This window comes from Scylla paramamosain, chromosome 16, assembly GCF_035594125.1.
Source record: "Scylla paramamosain isolate STU-SP2022 chromosome 16, ASM3559412v1, whole genome shotgun sequence".
NCBI lineage: Eukaryota > Metazoa > Arthropoda > Malacostraca > Decapoda > Portunidae > Scylla > Scylla paramamosain.
Window position 1 is genome coordinate 8,577,417 of NC_087166.1, and position 18,764 is coordinate 8,596,180.

At 42.1% G+C, this 18,764-nt stretch overlaps 1 protein-coding gene across 1 annotated transcript in view; it reads left to right on the plus strand.

The window, feature by feature from the left end:
* LOC135107969 (uncharacterized) overlaps positions 1 to 18,764 on the plus strand; it is a 96,739-nt gene that overhangs the window by 46,310 nt on the left and 31,665 nt on the right. Inside the window, exon 4 of the mRNA XM_064018465.1 lies at positions 2,830 to 2,907. Within this exon, the coding sequence (XP_063874535.1) occupies positions 2,830 to 2,907 (78 nt within the window). The remainder of the gene's footprint in view (positions 1 to 2,829; positions 2,908 to 18,764) is intronic.

Genomic DNA, 18,764 nt, shown 5'->3' on the forward strand with positions numbered 1-18,764 from the left:
TCTTCATTTACCTCCACCTTTCTTCTGTTTTTCCCTCCATTTCCCTCATCGTAGCCTCTTCTCTTCTCATCTCTTCTTCCTCCATCTCTTTTCCTTTTGATTTTTTTATTTTCCTCCTCCTTTCCCTTCTTTCTTCTCCTTTCTTTTATTTCTGTCAGTTTTATTTCTGTCTTTCCTTCACACTACTTTCTCCTTTTCCTTTCTCCTTTCCTCCCTTCTCGCCTTCTCTATTTTCTGTTCCTTATTTTTTCCTGTTACTGTCTCTTTTTCCTTCCCATTTTTTCCTCCCATCTCCTCTTCCCTTTCCTCTGTTCCTGTTTTCCATATTCCTTATTCTACATAGTCTTCTCTTTCTCCTTCCTTCCCTTTTGTCTTTCTTCCTCCTCTCTTTCGTTTCCATTATCCTCTCTTCTGTTTCTCTTTCTGCCTCGATTCTTTCTCTTACTTCTCTCTTTTACTCTCTCCTTTCTTTCTTCCCCTTTCTCTCTCTCCATTTCTCCCTTATCTTCTCCCCATTTTCACTCTTAGCCTTCCTTTTGTTTCTATTTCTTCCTTTTATTCCTTTCTTTCTTCCTTATTCTTTCTTTTAGCCTCATTTTTCTTTCCCTTTTCTTTCTCTTCTTCATTTCTCTCTCTTATAGTCTTCCAATCTTCACTCTTAGCCTTCCTTCTGCTTCTCTTTCTTCCTCCATTCGGCCCTTTCTTCCTCATTCTTTCCTTTTCCCTCTCTTTTTCTTCCGATTCTCCTCCTTCATTTCTCCCTTATCTCCCGTCCCTCACTCATACCCTCCCTTCATCTCCAGTGATTTCAAAAGTATTAATGTAAAAGTTATCATCGTCCTCATAAACTTCATGCCTCGTGCTTGAAAAACTTAAGCAAGGAGGGAAAAGAAGGAAAAAAAAAGAGTAGGAAATGGAACATCAATGGAGGGAATAGGAGGGAAGGAGAGAATGTGAAGGGGAAACAGGAAAGAGGTAAGGAAAGCAAGTAAGAGAGGCGTTTCTGTAAGGTTAGTTGTCCCCAAACGTGTTGGAGGAAAGAGTGTGACGGGGAAAAAAATGTGAGAAATGATATATATTCAGTAAAAAGGGAAGGAAGGAAGGAAGGAAGGAAACAAGGAAGGAAGCAAGGATGGAAGATAAATGACTCGACTTGGAGCAGAATGCTAACGAAGGAGAGAGAGAGAGAGAGAGAGAGAGAGAGAGAGAGAGAGAGAGAGAGAGAGAGAGAGAGAGAGAGAGAGAGAGAGAGAGAAGAGAAGAGAAGAGAAGAGAAGAGAAGAGAAGAAAAAGGAAAAGAAGATCGGGAAGAGGTCGGAAGGATAGAGAAGAGGAAAAAAAAAACGAGAAAAAAGAGAAGATGATGATGATGAGAAAGTTTCAGAGGATAACGAAGGAAAATAGAGAATAAAAGGAGACGACAAAAAGAGATAAGATGATGACGAAGACAACAAAATTTAAGAGGGAAAAAGGGGGCCAGAGAAGACAACAAAGAATAAAAGAAGGAAACGAAAAAAAAAAAGATAACATGATGATGTGGACAAAATTTAAGAGAGAAGAGAAGGAAAAAAAAAAAGACAACAGAAAATATAAGAAGGAAACGAAAAAAAGAGAGATAAAAAGATGAAGACAACAAAATTTAAGAAGGAAAGAGAGGGAAAGAGAAGACAAGAAGAAAGGAGGAGGGAGATTTACAGGCATTATTAAGAAGATCACCTCGTCTCAAAGAATCGTGCTGGAAAAATATCTCCACTTTAGACAACCTTCATTTGCTGTTTTTCCGGCGACATCAAAGGACTGCGTAAAACATGGCCGCAGGATAAACTCACACACACACACACACACACACACACACACACACACACACACACACACACACACACACACACACACACACACACAGGGTATAAACGATGAAAAAATGTAAGAAAGAAAGGTAAGGCAAGGAATAAAAGATAATAGAAAGAAGGATACCTGGGAAAAAAAGTTATTTCAAGACACCTTTTTCATGTTTGTTTATTTTTGTTTGTTTAATAGATAGGAATACCAAGAAAAAAAAAGAAGATAAAGTCGGTGTCTTTGAGGAGCTTTATATTTTGCTCCTTCTTTTTTTAAACTTTTTCTGTTACTTTTTCCCCGCCTTCCAAGCCTTGTCTTTGTAGTAATTATGATTTCTTAACTTTTTCTTTACAGTTTAATGATGTCCTGCTTGTTTAATAGTAACATTTTCTAGCTACCTAATCATTCTTCTTTTTTTTTTAGTTTACTTTTTTCTTATTCAGTTTCCTCTTTGCTATTCAGTATTTTTCACCAAAAGTTTATACACAGTTTCTTTACTCTACAAATTTTCCTTTGTTATTTGTGTGTTTCTTACCTGCTTCCTGTTTGTCTTTTACTTTATTTTACCCGTGCTCGTTAAGAATATATATGTGTACATGTATATCTTTGCCTTATACCTTACCTGTAACCTTACCTGCAACTTCTAACTTAATTAACTTGCCTGTAACTTATCCTTAACTTACCTGTAACCTACTTAATGAACTCGCCTGTAGCTTATTTCTAACTTACCTATGATCTCTACCTTAATTAACTGACCCTTATCTCACCTGTAATTTACTTGTAACTCACCTATAGCTCATTTTTATCTTATCTTTAACTTATCTGAGCATCTGTAACTCACCTGTGACTTACCTGTATTCACCTGTAACTCACCTGTATTTTGCTCGATAGTGCGTGTTGCTTACCTGTGCGTCTCTGGCTCTCTGTGTTCACTCACCTGGAAAATATTGACTGGCGCTTCTTTCATACCTGTCTTTTGTGTCCCGCCAGGTGTCCTGGATTCGCCAAAGGGACCTGCACATTCTGACGGTGGGAATATTTACCTACACGAGCGACGACCGGTTCAAGGTGAGTGGTGGTGGTGGTGGTGGTGGTAGTAGTAGTAGTAGCAGTAGTGATGGTGGTGGTGGTGGTGGTAGTAGTGGTAGTAGCAATGGTGGTGGTGGTAGTAGTTGTAGTAGTAGTATTAGTAGTATTAGTAGTAGTGTAGTAGTAGCAGTAGTAGTAGTAGTAGTAGTAGTAGTAGTAGCAGTAGCAGAAGTAGTAAATGTTGCTGCTTCGGGAGTGGTAAGAGTAGTAATAGTTTAATTTTAATGATCATGACATTTAATTTACCTATATTATGTTTTTTCTTTACAACCGGCGTAAAATTTTTCAAACCTCTCCCTTCATCGTCTCCACAAATAATATTCCCGTTGTCACTCCTGGAGCTCCCTCGCAACCTCACAAATCATGATAAAACACGAACTATTCTGATACCCTTTAGAGTTTACAGTTACGAATCATAAAATATATATATTTACACCCTGGTGGGACGAATAACATTGTATCTCGTCAGCCAACGGACGAGACAAAGTAGAAAAAAAAAAAATCACGTCTCGCATTTCTTCTCCAGCACACACACCATGGCTCGCTTTCAAAAACACTTTGCTCTCTTACCACGGCTATTTTCCAAGGCCACAGAGATGACTAGCCGGGTTCTCAAGAATGTTTGTCCTGTTCATAATGTAGAAATCTTGTTGACCTGTCATTAAAAGTATAAAACGCTCTTAAAAACCCGTGTAACTTCAACTAAAGGCTTTTGAAAGTAATCGAGGAGCGGCCGGAAGTGTTTCAGAATATGGTCCCACGTACTGTAGCTCGCCATGTGTGATAAGATATTGCCGCGGCGCCCCAGTGAGTCGTGGCTCCCGCTCTGAGGACCAATGACGTAATCTTTTCTCGAAGCAGCAGCGCGGAGTTCAAGGGAAAAACAAAAGTAAGACCACTGGGGACATACGATGAATAAATAAATATCTAATAGTATTGTCTTTCGCGCACATTTACTTGTGTCATTGTAAATTATTTGTTTTATTTTTGCTGTGACAGTTTATTTTTCGTTGCACTTTCACCTAGCTACATAATGGAATCCTTCAAAAAGAATATCAAAACCCCTTCAGAATAAGAACACCAATTCTGGTTTCGTAATTATTCAGAGAAAATTTATTATTCTACTGTTTTTCGTCAGGAGGAGAATTCAATATTTTCTGGGTCTGAATTGTAATGGCTGGTCAATCTGCCTTTTACGCACACAGAAAAATAATCTTAAAACTTTTTCACGAGGAGACCTGAACGTGCTATATGTAGTTGACATTAAGAACTTAACACACGTAGCCAGCCCCTGTACGAAACATACCTACCTATATTCACCTTTCACCCTCATCCACAGACCTGTCTAATGTTTAGGTGAGTGTTATGAGCGGAGTGTCATCCCCTTTTAGTCTCCATCTCCTAAGTCTCTGTCCCATTAATAACTATCCAGGATGCCTAAGTATGTGACATCGAGTACTTCTGAAAGACCTGCCAAGCCTCCCTCTGTGTCCCCGTTAACCTTTCACCTCCCTCTCTGATGAATAATGCCACTGCTATTACAACAAGACTTTCCTCTCACCGGCACCTGCGACAACTGGATTATGAATGATCCTGTCTGTGTCTCCTGCGTACCACGATTCTGTGACTTTTATCTCCTGAGCCTCCCCGGTGCCCTCGCTCTCGATCCTCCTCAATCTCCCTTCCTCGGTCTCGTTCCCTTTACCCTTCCTTGCCTTCTCCTAGTCTCCTCCTCAGCTGCATGCCCTTGTTCTCTCCTCTTTTCAGCCTTCTCTTCATCTTTATGCCCTTGCTGTCTTCAATTTTAGCCACCATCTCTTCTGCCTTATACCCTTGTTCTCACGCCTTCTAAATCTTCTCGTGCCCTTCCTTTCACTCTTTCCCAGCCTTCACTTCAGCTTTATGACCTTGTTCCCACCCCTTCCCAGCCTTTCCCTCGGTCTTATGCCCTAGTTCTTTCCCCTTTCCCAGCATTCTCCTCCTTGTGCTCTTGCTCTTGATCCTTCCCAGTCTCCCCTTCCTCTGGCACATGCCCCTTCAAGTCACCCTCTCCTTAGTCACGTGCCCTTCCTCTCGCACCTTCCAGCCGCCCCCTCCTCAGCTCCACCCCTCAGGCACCCTTCAGGCAGGTCCTCCTCAGCCGGGAAAGCGCCGCGCCGTGAGAATCTCTCCGCGAATTGGATTTATTCGTGTTCAATAAATTTGGCGGCCTTTCCTGGCTGGAGCGTCCCGCCCTAACGACTGCCTCTCAGTGTGTTCCATAAATGTGAATTTAGTGCCCTCTATAAACCTCCCTAAGACCACTCGTGCGTATGGCTTCCCGGAGATCCATATACATAAAGCATTGTGTGTTTTATTGTGCTAGAGTAACTCAGTCCCAGCGCGGCGAGGCGTAGGTACCGAGGGACTTCTGACGGGGAGGTGCTCGCCGCCCTGCCAGGCTGCCGCGCCCCCAGGAAGCACGGGAGGAGAGTTACGGCGACTCAAAGGAAGAGTAACTCGGAGTAGGGATATGAAACGCTGGGTTGCCCTGGCTTGGAACCTGTCCAGCTAAGGTTATGTCCTGTCTTGCTGTGTGTGTTCGTGTGTGTCTGGCTACCTCCTGTCCTTCCTCTCCTTACCTCTCTCCGTTCCCCCATCCCTCCACTTCCCTCATGTCTTGCCATGATAAAGAGCATTGAAGCAAAGTCTCTCTTCCAGCTCCCTTCCGTTTCTTGTCCCAGCTTTCCCCAGATAAGCCTAAAGTGTTTTTTTACTCACCTGTTTTTTTTGGTCACTCAAACTCCGACCTTTCCGGTGCCACGTCCCGTTACCCTCAGTAAGTGCCACCCCTCCCCCCCCCGTGGTACTGCTCTCCGTTCCCCTCCCCTCTTTCTTTGCCACAACAGCAGTGACCACCATATAAGTAAAAAGTAGATACCAGCTTTAGCCTTCCTCCCTGGCCTGTTTTCCCTGCCCTGTTTTCTCTGCCCTCCCTCCTCTTCTTCCTCTTCTTCCTCTCCCATTAACGCCTTTCCCTACTTCCATCTCATTACAAGAGCTCCCTTCCCTTATTTTTTTTATCCCATTAAAGCTCTTCCCTTTCCAGTATCTCCTCTTCTCCCCCATCATCAAGTAACTTTTTTTCTCTTCCTGTTCCTCTTCTCTTGTCTTTCTCCTTCTCTTTCTCTTTGTCCCTTTCCATGTCTCTCCTTAGTAGTATCTCTTCTTCCCAATCATCAGGGCAGTCTCTTTTTTCTTCTTTTTCTCCGTCTCCTTCTTCTCTTTATTTTCTTCTTCCTTCTCAATCCCCACTCGTTCTAGTACTTCTCTCACCATCAACGCAATCTTTCCTCCTCCTCCTCCTCCTCCTCCTCCTCCTCCTCCTCCTCCTCCTCCTCCTCCTCCTCCTTTAGCAATAGGTCATCATCACAGATACATTGTTGAATCGGCATTTTTCTCCCAGAGTGTCTCGCATTTTCCCTTCTGCGTAAATCTCCTTCACCCTCCTCTCCTCCTCTTCCTCCTCTTCCTCCTCCTTACTACTTCCCTCTGTTCACCCACCCGGACCTCTCTCTCTCTCTTGTCCTTTCGCCCTTCCTCTTTTTTTTTTTTCTCTGTGTGACAAAAATACAATACCTTATTCTTAAGACTGATGTGTTTGTATATTTCAAAAAAGAACATTCTCTCTCTCTCTCTCTCTCTCTCTCTCTCTCTCTCTCTCTCTCTCTCTCTTCGTCTGACATTCTTTCCCTTGTCATTCGTTTCCGTGATTAATTTACTTCCATAAATAGTTGTTCTATATCTTTAAAACATCCATATAGTTGAATTTCTTATATATTTGTCTTTCCTAACATTTCTCTCCATCCTTCCCCCTTTGTCTTCCGGTATCTCATCCTCCCTGCCATGACTCAGCCTCGACCTCTTTCAATTGTATGTTTATAGCCGCTCCCTGTAACCAGAAACGAACGAGGGAGCGAACAAGGCGAAGATTTCTCTATCTCCCTCTATCTTTCTCCCGCCTCTCTTTCTTTTCCCCGCAGCATTTCCAACAAAGAGGGACTCGGGAGGGGGTGTATAAAAATCTTGCTTAGAAATGAAGTCTTCCCCCGGCGGTCCCTGTGGAGTCAAACAAGGGATAAAAACTGAAACACCTCGCGAATGGAACTCTGGGCTAACTTCCCCTATTTTGTGAGGAAATGTAAATATAGTTTTTCCTCCCATTGTGTTGGTGTATCCTCCGCTCACTGACTGGCTGGGAGGTGCGGGTAGTGTTCCGTAGACTGACTGGAGGTGATGTGTGGCGCCGGGAAATGGATGCTGGGAAGGAGGAGGAGGAGGAGGAGGAGGAGGAGGAGAAGGAGGGGAAAGATGTATTACAGTGACCCTGATTTCCTAGAACAGAGGTAAAAGGTAGGAATGGAAGGTGGTAGAGGGTAGGGAGATGAAGGGAGAGACTGAAGGAGGAATAGATAAAAAAATAGGAGGTGGAGATGGAATGAATAGTGAGAGGCAGGAATAGATGGAAGAGACTAGGTGGAGAAAAGACAAAAGAAGGAATAGATAAAGAAATGGAAGGAAGTGAAAGAATGAATGCATTAAACAGGTGTTGTTTTTAAAGTGACGGAGATACGAAAGGACAGAAATGGTAGGAGAGGTATGAGCTGAGAAAAGAGGAATGGGAGCAGGAGAAGATAAGAATGTGGTAGTAAGGAGGAGGTGAAGTAGAAATAAAGGAGTTAGATAAGCTTTGATTTTAAGAAACAAAGACGAAAGAGAAGAGGAGAGAGAAAATGAGGAGAGAAAGATAGGAGGAGGAAATGATAAGAAAGATGTAGAGATGGAGCTGTACAGGGAATGAAGGAATCAAATAGGTGTTTTTAAAGAATAGAAAGGCAAAATAATAGAAACAGAAGAGATGGGAAGTGAGAGGAGAAAAACGGCAAGAGGAAATGATAAGAAAGATTTAGAGAAAGAGGTGTAAAAGAGAATGAATGAATCAAATAAGTGTTTTCAAAGAATATAGAAACAAAATAATAGAAATAGAGGAGATAGGAAGTGGAAAACGAAAAATAGCAAGACAAAATGATAAAAAAAGACCTGCTGAGAAGGAAGAGGAAGAGGAATGAAGAAATTAAACTAAACATATCCTGACTTTACGAAACGAAGAGGCGAAAGAATACAGATGGATAATAAAGGTGGAGGCAGGAAGTGGGGCGAGAAGAATGGAAGGAGGGGAGAGTGAGGAAGAGATCAAGAGAAAGAGGGGGAATAGGAATGAAGGAACTAAGTAAATATTGTTTTTAAGGAATATTGACACGAATGGAATGAATAGGAATGATGCTAAAGTACTGGAAGGAGAGAGAGAGAGAGAGAGAGAGAGAGAGAGAGAGAGAGAGAGAGAGAGAGAGAGAGAGAGAGAGAGAGAGAGAGAGAGAGAGAGAGAAGATAAATGAGAAAGGAAAGAGACAGTACAGAGGGAAACAGAAATAGTCGTTAGTAGAGAGAAAGAGAGAGAGAGAGAGAGAGAGAGAGAGAGAGAGAGAGAGAGAGAGAGAGAGAGAGAGAGAGAGAGAGAGAGAGAGAGAGAGAGAGAGAGAGATCTTAATTAAGGAGGGAAGGAAAAACGAGAGTAACGGAAGCAGGAATAGGATTTAGAGAGGAACGAAGGAAGAGAGAGAGAGAGAATCGGAGACAAACGAGAAGAAGGAATTACGTTCAAAGACGAATAAGAGGAGAGAAAAGAATACGCAGAAGGATATAAAGAAGGAAGGGAGGAGGGAAGGGAGGAAGGCACAAACTATGCTAAAGGCCAATGAAAGAGGACAGAATGATGAAAAGACGACGGAAGTAAAGAAATTAAGCGAATGAAATATAGGAATAAGAAGAAGAAAAGAAAAAAAAAACGAAGAAGGGAAGAGTGAAAGAGGACAGAATGACAAAATACACTGGAAAAAGAAGGGAAAAAAGCAATGAGACAAAGAAAGAATATGGAATCACGAAAAAATCAGGAATAAGCTAAAAAGAGAGAGAAAAAAGGGAAACAAAAGGGGACAATGATAAAAAAAAAAGGACACTAAACCTAATGACACAGAAAACGAAGAGAATAAAAACCCCAAAAAACAAAGAACATGGAACCCACGAAAAAACACACGACGAAAATCAAGAAAACAACCGAACAATCCACGTCAGTAGGAGAGAAGGAGAGACGGATAAACCTGACAACCTGAAGAAGGATAAGGAGGACCAAAAGCAGCAACAGCAGGAGGAGGAGAACCCGAAGGAGGAGGAGTGGAGATAGATAAAAAAGAAGACTGAATTTTTTGGGAAGTTTCTGTGGGACGGTGGGGTAATGTTGGTCGTTCATCCAAAGGGCAAGGTAATGGGGGGTCTTGGATGGGCAGACCTTTCGAATCAGGTCCATTCAGGGGAAGGTAAGTGGGCTGGTGAATGGGTCAAGAGATGGATGGGCACAAATTCGTTTCTCGAGGGCCACTCCGTCTGAATCTGTTCAAGTATGTACGTAAGGATTTAGATGCTTGTTTTTGTAGTGATTTGATGGCGATGGTGGTGATTTTCGTGGAGCAAGAGTAAGAGGAGGAAGTGAGAGAGGGAGATATAGAAGGAAAGAGGCAAAGAGAAAGAGAAGGTAGGAGGGAGTGAGATAGACACAGACAGACAGACAGAGAGAGGAATAAAGAGAGACCGAGAGTTGATGAAGATGTTAAACAGATTACAGAGAAATAGAAGTGTGGAAGAGGAGGGAGGAGGAGGAGGAGGAGGAGGAGAGATAGAGATGGAAAGAGGGAAATAGACAGACAGATAGACAGAAAAAGAACAACGGAAGACCGAGAGCTGATAAACATATTGAAAAGGGAACAAAAAATAGAAGTGTAAAAAAAGAGGCGATAAAAGGCCAAAGCCGCACGGACGGTTAGATGATAAAACAAACAGAAGAACAGAACGAGAGTACGAAAAAAGACATACTAAAAATACACAGAGAGAAGAAGATAAGATACACACATTAGCATAGTACTATTATACATCATCATAAAAGAGACACACAGATCAAACAAGTGAGAGATAAAGGGGACAAATGCTAAGGAAAACAAAAGAAACGCACAATACCAGATTACATGAAAGTAAAAACAAAGCGAACAAGAAGCCGCATTCATAAAACACACAATAAAAGCAAGAAAACGAAAGAGCCAAAAGAGAAATACAAAAAAAAAAAAGAAAAATAGAGAAAAAAAATCGTAAAGGACATGAAAAGAACAAGCAAACAATTAACAAGAAAACACATGAAAATAAATTAATAACAACATAAGCAGATTAAATAAATAAAATGAATAATAAAAAATGCAGGAAACAGAAAATGACAGATGAAAATGAAAGATAAAAATAAATAAAAACAGACCAAACACGACACGACACGATATCACACACACACACACACACACACACACACACACACACACACACACACACACACCACACACACACACACACACACACACACACACACACACACACACACACACACACACACACACACACATCTCCATTTGCCCTGTTAACACCAGACAGATGGACGAACACACACACACACACACACACACACACACACACACACACACACACACACACACACACACACACACACAATCACATACATACAGACAGATAGACGAACGAACGGATGACACTCAAGCCTGAAACCACGCGGAACGAGGCTGAAATTATGATAAGTAGGGGCAGGTATGAGCATCCTAGTGACAGACTGCATATTGGGCGGAGCGGCGTGAAATGGGCTGCACGGGTTGGGGAAGTGCCAAAAAGGGCGCCATACCAATAAGATACCTAAGTGCCGTCATCCAAAGAGCGTCATTCCAGCCCGATGAATGCAAAGCTAAGGGCATACAAGGACTTATTGCTCGTCCTGCCCTCTATTGGTTGGTTATGAAGCTCAGGCCCGCCATCTAGTGAGGGGAAAAGAAACGAGTGCCCAAAATATGACTCGGTATGTTTACTTTGTTTTTTTTTTTTCTTTTGGTGGTGAAAAAAGTGCATTAAATATGATTAGTTTGTGATTTTTTTTTATTGAAGCAAGTACCGAAATTATCAATCGTTTCTTTTTTTTATTTTTATGAAGTGATTATCCAAAATATTATTCCTTCGTGTTTTTTTTTTCATATTTTCCCCTGTGGCTTTAAGTGATGCGTTGGGGAAAAGTTTTGAGATGGTTATTGAACTTTTTTTTTATGCGTAAGGGAAGTCATTGGATTAAAAAAAGAAAGTGGAGTTTGAAATGAAAAGATGTGATGTGACTGAGTATAAGAAAAATGAGAAAAAGAATCGTTTGAGTAATAAAGAAAGTCATGACGGAAATTATGCGAAAAAATGATGAAAAATTGAAAGGAGGAAGCATAAGAAAAGGAGAAAACTTGAAAGGAGGAGAATTAAATGAAAATATCATTAAAGAACGAAGGAGTATACGGAGATAAGGAAATGGAGGAGGTCAAAAGAAAGATAAGGAGAGAGAGAGAGAGAGAGAGAGAGAGGAGAGAGAGAGAGAGAGGAGAGAGAGAGAGAGAGAGAGAGAGAGAGAGAGAGAGAGAGAGAGAGAGAGATATGGAAGCAATGATGAAGAAAGATAAGGGAGCAGGAAAGCGAAAGAGAAGTGAAGGAAGAAGAAAAGAGAATAAAGGAGGAGGAGGAGGAGGAGGAGGAGGAAGAAGAGGAGGAGGAGGAGGAGGAGGAGGATACAGGGTGAGAAAGCAGAGGGAAGGAACCGCAGGAAGAAAACAGGGGATGGAGGAGGGAGGAGGGAAACAGCTGGTGGGAGGGAGGCAAGCAGCTGGAGAGAGGGAGAGGGAGAGGGAGAGGCAGAGGAGGAGAGCCACGGAAATTCACAACGGAGGGTAAACATTTGGGTGGAGGAAGAGGAGGAGGAGGAGGAGGAAGATACGCAGCCGGAGTGAGGTATAGTGTTGTGAGTCCTGGGAATGAAAACACGGGAAGAACAAGGGTCACCACGCCTCCTCCTCCTCCTCCTCCAGCGTGAAGTATAACTAAAGAAATATATGAACAAAGATAACACAATATGCGTGATGAAACTCTTTAATTAAGTATAATATGATACGGACATAAATATGAAACCGTGAGGAGAGAGAGAGAGAGAGAGAGAGAGAGAGAGAGGAGAGAGAGAGGAGAGAGAGAGAGAGAGAGAGAGAGAGAGAGAGAGAGAGAGAGAGAGTTTGTATCTGGCATTTCAGTTTTTTGTTTAATCTTATTTAATTTAAAGCTGAAAAAAAAGTAATTACGCAAACTCACTATTTATGTATTTACTTTCTCCTTTGAATCTTTTCGCAAGTGTATTAATTTTTCCAAGAGAAATTATTTTTTTAGTGACTTGAAATTAAAGGAAACAAAAAAAAAAAGATCTAAGGAGGAAAATTTAATAGACAATAGATAGAGAGAAAAAAAAAATAATGAGAGAGCATCAACATTTCCATCTGCTTGTTAGTGACGAAATTGTGGCGGTGATAATGAAGATAATGATAAGAACAAGGAAGTGATAAGAACAGAGAGAGAGAGAGAGAGAGAGAGAGAGAGAGAGAGAGAGAGAGAGAGAGAGAGAGAGAGAGCGAGAGCGAGAGCGTGGAGTTTGGAGGAATGAATGTTTAGCAGCAAAATGAGAACTAAATTAAATGAAAACAAGATGAAGAAGAAGAAAAAAATCGGTATCGTTTATATAATAGAGAGAGAGAGAGAGAGAGAGAGAGAGAGAGAGAGAGAGAGAGAGAGAGAGAGACAGAGAGAGAGAGAGAGAGAGAGAGAGAGAGAGATTGGCACAACCTTAAAGCCTACGTGTGTGTGTGTGTGTGTGTGTGTGTGTGTGTGTGTGTGTGAGTGTGTGTGTGTTTGCGACTGTGATCTTGTTTACGTGTCTCGTGATCCTCTGTCTGTGAGTCCTCGTGTGAGTCCTCGTGTCCTCGCCACCACTTCACGAAATCACGGTGTTTATGGTTCGTGTTGGTGAGGGGAGACTGAGGGGAATGTGAAGGGAGGCTGAGACACTGAGGGCATGTGAAGGGAACGTACCCGGGGTAGGGGAAGCTGACAAGAGGATGAGGGGAGCCTAAGGGGAGGTTTAGGAGGGGACTGAGGGGAGGAGAAAGGAGGAGCGAGGGGAATCTAAGGGGAGGAAGTGAGGGGAAGGTGTGTGGGGGGTGAGGAGACTGTCGATTATTTTTTTTTTTTTGCGCATGAATTTTATTGGGGAGAGAGAGAGAGAGAGAGAGAGAGAGAGAGAGAGAGAGAGAGAGAGAGAGAGAGAGAGAGATTGGAGATATTGGTTATTAGGTGGTAATATTGGCGGATTTAGAAGTCTGTGATGATGTGTCTTTGTGAGTGGTGTTTTGTGGCTTTCGTGTGTGCGTGTATGTGTTTATGCTGTTCACACACACACACACACACACACACACACACACACACACCAAAACACCCTTTCTTTCTCCCTCCCACAAGCAGATAAACGATCACAACAAGAGCCACTTCGCATCCAAACATTCTTATGGGATTATAACAGTAAACATCAAATATAATGAGCCCTTTCCCCCGCCTCCCAATCTCCTTACGGCTCATGATCCTCTACAATGATCAATGCTCCTTTTCTCTCTCCCTCCCTCTCTCTCTCTCTCTCTCTCTTGGTGTAGGAGTGGGATTATTGCTTAGGGAGAAAGAGTTGTTGGTTATCGATTCTTATGATTACTAAGGAGTTTCACTTTTGGGGGCGTTTAGGGAATCTTACTGCTTTCCTTTGTTGTTGTTGTTGTTGGTGGTGGTGGTGGTGGTGGTGTTCCTCTTCTTTTTCTTCTTTGTTTCTTTCTTTTGTTCGTCTCCTTCCTCCTCCTTTTCCTTTTCTTTTTCTACCTTCTGTCTCTGTTTTCATCGCTTCGTCTTGTTTTCTTTCTGTTTCCTCCTCCCGTTTTGCATTTTGTGTCTTGTATGTTTTTTTCTTTCTCCTCGTCTGTCTTCTCTTCCTTCTTTCCTTCTATTTTTCTGGGTATTTTCGTGTTTTTTGTACTTTCTCGTTTATCCTCATTTCCTTTTTTTTTTTACTTGACCTCTTTCATGTTTATGCTTTTGTAATTTCGTATGAATTTTCTTAACTTCCTGCTTTTCTATTTTTTTAATGTTTTGTTTATATTTAAACTCTTATTTCCTGTTTTATCCGCTTCCTCTTTCTCCTTCTTCCTTTCCTGCTTCTTATTATATCTCCACTCTTGGTCTTATGATCTTTTTCTGTCTTTTCTGATCTCTTTTCTATCTTTTCATTTTCTTTTTTTCGTCTTATTCTTTCATTTTGAGGTTTTCTGTCTTTCTGTGCGTATTTGTTTGCCTGCTTTCTTCTTCCTTTGTTTTTGGAGCTAATTTCGTTTTCTTTCTTCATTCCCTTTTGCTGTCTCTTTCGTCTCACTCTTATTCTTTTTTCAGTTTCTGGCTAATCTTTTTCTTTTCTCCCTGTTCCCCGTCTATCTTCATACTGCTCCTCCTCTTCCTTTATCCGCCTTCACTTGCTCTTTCTCCTTTTTCTTCATGTATTTTCCCTCCTCCTCGTCCTCCTCCTCGTCTTCCTCCTCCACCTATTTCTTCTCTTGTTTTGTAAGATTCCTTTATGTATTTCCTCCATTTCTTTCTTCACTGTCCTCATAGTGAATGCTATTTTTCTCTTTCTAATTCCAAAATGCAATCTCCTCCACCTCCACTTTTTCACTTTTTTCCCTCCACTCTTGATCGTTCTTATTTTCCTCGGCGTCGTCCTCTTTCTCATCGTCATTCCTCTTATCCTTCTCCTCTTCGTTATTTTTCCTCTTGCACCTTCTTTTACGCCTTGTCCTTCGTCATTCTTCTCCACGTTCTCCTCCGTTATTTTCCTCTTGCACCTCCTTTTTGGCCTCGTCCTCGTAGTCCTCTTGTTATTCTTTACGTTCTCGTCATTATCTTTGTCCTCTTCGTCTTCCTTGTCCTCGTTCTTTTACTTCACCACCACACCCTCCTCATTGTCTTTGCCTTGTTACTCATCATCCTCGTCCTCCTCTATTCCTATTTCTATTCTTTTCGTTCTCCTCGTTCCGTTGTTATCTTCGTCCTCCTCGTCCCCTTTCTTCTTTCGTTCTCCACCATATCCTCCCTTTATCTTCTTACTGGTCCTCTTTCTCTTTGCCCTCGTCGTTACCCTCGTCCTTCTCGTTCTCCCTCCTCGTCCTCCTCTACCGCTATCTCTATCGAGGGTCGTAAAAATCTACCATCTGTCACTCACTGCGCAGTTTCGTGTTGGGAGCGTCTGATATCGCTCCAATCCTCCCTGACACGCTTTACCTCCTTCCCTGCCTCCCGTACGGCCTCCTGAAGTGGTTTGTTGTGGAGGCGTAAGTGGAGGAACGTGGACTGCAGCGGGGTAAAGTGGAGGCAGTGGTGGTGACGTCTGCAGCACGGTACTTCTGTGCACTGGGGGCTGCGGTTACATCAGAGGGGTTTTTTATGTGAGGATGAGCGATGAGGCGGAAGGCCGAAGCGATAGTGCACGGCGGGTGGTGGTGGTGGTGGTGGTGGTGGTGGTGCCTGTGCCTATTTCATTAGTTTTCTCGGATATTTTGTTGACTTACTCTTTTTTTTTTTTACTATTCTCTCTCTCTCTCTCTCTCTCTCTCTCTCTCTCTCTCTCTCTCTCTCTCTCTCTCTCTCTCTCTCTCTCTCTCTCTCTCCCCCACATTCCCACCCATCGTTTCTTTTCCATCCTCTCTTTTTTATCTCCTACCTTCTTCCCCGCCACAAGACATAAGGTACGGAAGGGGAGAGGCAGGAGGAGACGGGGAGAGGGAGGCACGGGGCAGGTGCAGCTCGGAGCCGGAATTATGAAAAGAGGAATTTGCATAAATCAATGGAGGCGAGCTACCCACTGCTTATTTGGGTCGAGTAAGACGGAGGTAATTGGAGGTTAAGGGTGAATTAACCTGGTGCGGTGTGTGGCGTGGACTGGCCTCCGCATACTAAGTCTTCCACGCCCTCCCTTCAACGCTACCCCGGAAAAAAATGAGTTTTAAGAGTCTGAGGGTTAAACGTCAGGGTGGTTTGGTGGTTAGTGAGATTGTCATGAGTGGAGGAGTGGAGAGATGATGGATGGTGATAGTCTTTTTTTGTTTTTAGCTACAGTGACTCATATAAGTTAAGATTATGGCAAGGGATCTTTTAACCCTTTCACTGCTATTTGACACAACCTTTCTTAATTACCAACCACTCTAAGACCTATTTTCTTGTTCTACAGCCACCTGCTAATACTGTATAGTCAAGAAACTGTAAAATCTATTCTTTTATCCCTTTCTTTCTTGTAAATGCTTATAAAGATTCTGTATATCGCTTTTAGTGCTGTAAATTATTGCATACTACAGTGAGAGGGTTAAGTCACGTGGTATTGGTTCTGGTAATGCTGCAATTAATGTCAGGTGTGGATGTGAGTTGTTGAGAGTAATAGTGCTTATATTTGTACTCTTTTACCTCTTTTTTTCTGCTTCTTACTCCTTTTTTCCTTTCCTTCATCTCATTATCTTCACTCTTGTCCTTATGATATTCTGTTTTCTGTCTTTCTTCCTTTCTTTTTTCGTCTTATTTTTTTTCATTTCATTTCAATGTTTTTTTTTCGTAATTTTGTGGTGAGCATTGGTTCTGTTCATGTTTACGTTTGGGGAATACTTTTTTTGTGCTTGTTTTTGTATTTGTGTGTGTCTGCATTTATGTGCGTGTGTGTGCGTGTGTGTATTGAATCTCTCTAGGTACATATGAATTTCTTTTCAGTCTACGTTTTCTATAAATTTCTGGTTATCATGTTTTTATTGTCCTTTTTTATGGAAGTCTTTAAAAATGCGAGTAGTTCCATTTTCTGTAGAATCCAGTTAAAGTCTGTGGTTGTCATTGTGCGGTGAAGATTTATATCACTCAGGTTCATGTCAGGGAATGTTTTTTATGTGTGTGTCGTGCTGCGGTTTTGTGATTAGTGGTCGTGTGGTCGTCTCTCGGCAGACCTCGCTCGCTTCACATCGCCCTGAATAGCGTGGCGGTCGTAGTGGTGGCCGTTGTTATTGCTGGATTTTTCATTTCACTTGAGCCACGTAGAGTCGGAGATGGACTTGCGTTGTAGTGGTGGTGCTGCGGCGTTGTGGTGGTGTATACTCTCCCTATTCACGTTTATTCTTCCTATCTCGCAGCATGCGGGAGTGTATTGAAGAGACAGGAGAAGAAGCTGAATATATATTTTTCATTTTTTTTTTTCCTCTGCAGATTTTCATCATCCTGTTGTTGGGGAAAAATGCTAATACTTTTTGTTATTTATTCTTCCTCCTTTTCCTCCCACTCCTTAACCTCTTTCTCTTCCTCCCCCTTGCTACTTTTCCGATGCTGCTTTTTTCAGCCTTCACGTTGCTTCCCTTCTTCTTCCGCCTGAACACGACGTATAATCATAAAATAAGAATGTAAACAAGGAAGTAAGGAAGGGATGCATAAAACCTTTCATTTTACATGCAGCCCTTTACGTCCGTCACGCTCACCTGCTTCCTCCTCCTTTGTCTTCCCTAAGCGTTTAATTGCAAAATAAAAACAAATAGCAAGAAAAGTAAATTGCCAAAGATATATGTCTATTACACGGCTAATCCAATTCTGCTTTCAATCCTGCATGAAGGGCAATGCTTTCTCCCGTTACTAAGGTGCATTCCGAGTGTATCCAGGCTGGAGTGACAAGACCTAAATTGCAGCTCACGAAGAGAAGGTGAAGGCCGCGCAGACTATCCTATATACACGAGCTCAGCCTCTCGTGCCGCTCCGGAAGCACGCTCTGTTACATCAGTGTGGGGAATTCTATCAATACATCCCGTTATCACTTTTCTAACCTTTCTCACAGACGCCGGCTTCGTTATCAGACTTCTTCATCCGTCGCGATCTTCATATAATCTGTTTATTTTTTCTAATTGTATATTCCTGTCTTCTATATACGTGTAATAGAACCTCTAAAAGAAGTGAGACTGGTGCGTCGATGATAACAGATTTCTAGTGTATTATTTCTTAGTCCAGTAGCATAAAGAGACGGAAGATGAAAAGCGTAAATTTTAAGCTTAATGTGGCAATTCCTTATATCTTGCTAAAAAAAAAAAAAAAAAATCTATCAGTAGGAAGCGCAGATACTGAAGTGGTTCGAACGCTTATCAATAGAGGGCGTTGTTCTCATGTCAATAGCACGTATCATATCAGTAAGAATAGCTCTTTCATGTTGAACTCTTCATTTGTGAGTTTCCCGACATTCTGCAGGGATTCAGAAAAGCAGTCACGTCCACATACGATCACCACACCACGAGAACCGCAGTGGTGAGCAGGGAAACCATAGTAACTGAAAGGGGCACATCACTGGTCGCTCGGATTCTAGAGGAACACACTTATCGGATTTTCAAGAACCACAAATACGGGTAGTCACAGTTTGGCAAAGACGATAAGTGAGGCACTGAACCAGTGATAACAGAAAGGAGTTCACTCGTCACTGGTCGCACAGTCTAACAGGAAAACACTAATCGGATTTTCAAGAACCACTAATGAAGGGAGTCACAGCCAAGGAAAGAGGACAAGTGAGACAGTGAAGCAGTGAAACAACGATAACAAAAGAGTACATCACTGGTCGCTCACATCCTAGAGGAAAACACTAATCGGATTTTCAAGAACCACTAATACAGGGAATCACAACCTAGGAAAGACGATAAGTGAGGCAATGAGTCTGTGAGCAAACCTAAATCTTATATCTTGCTAGCCTCGTT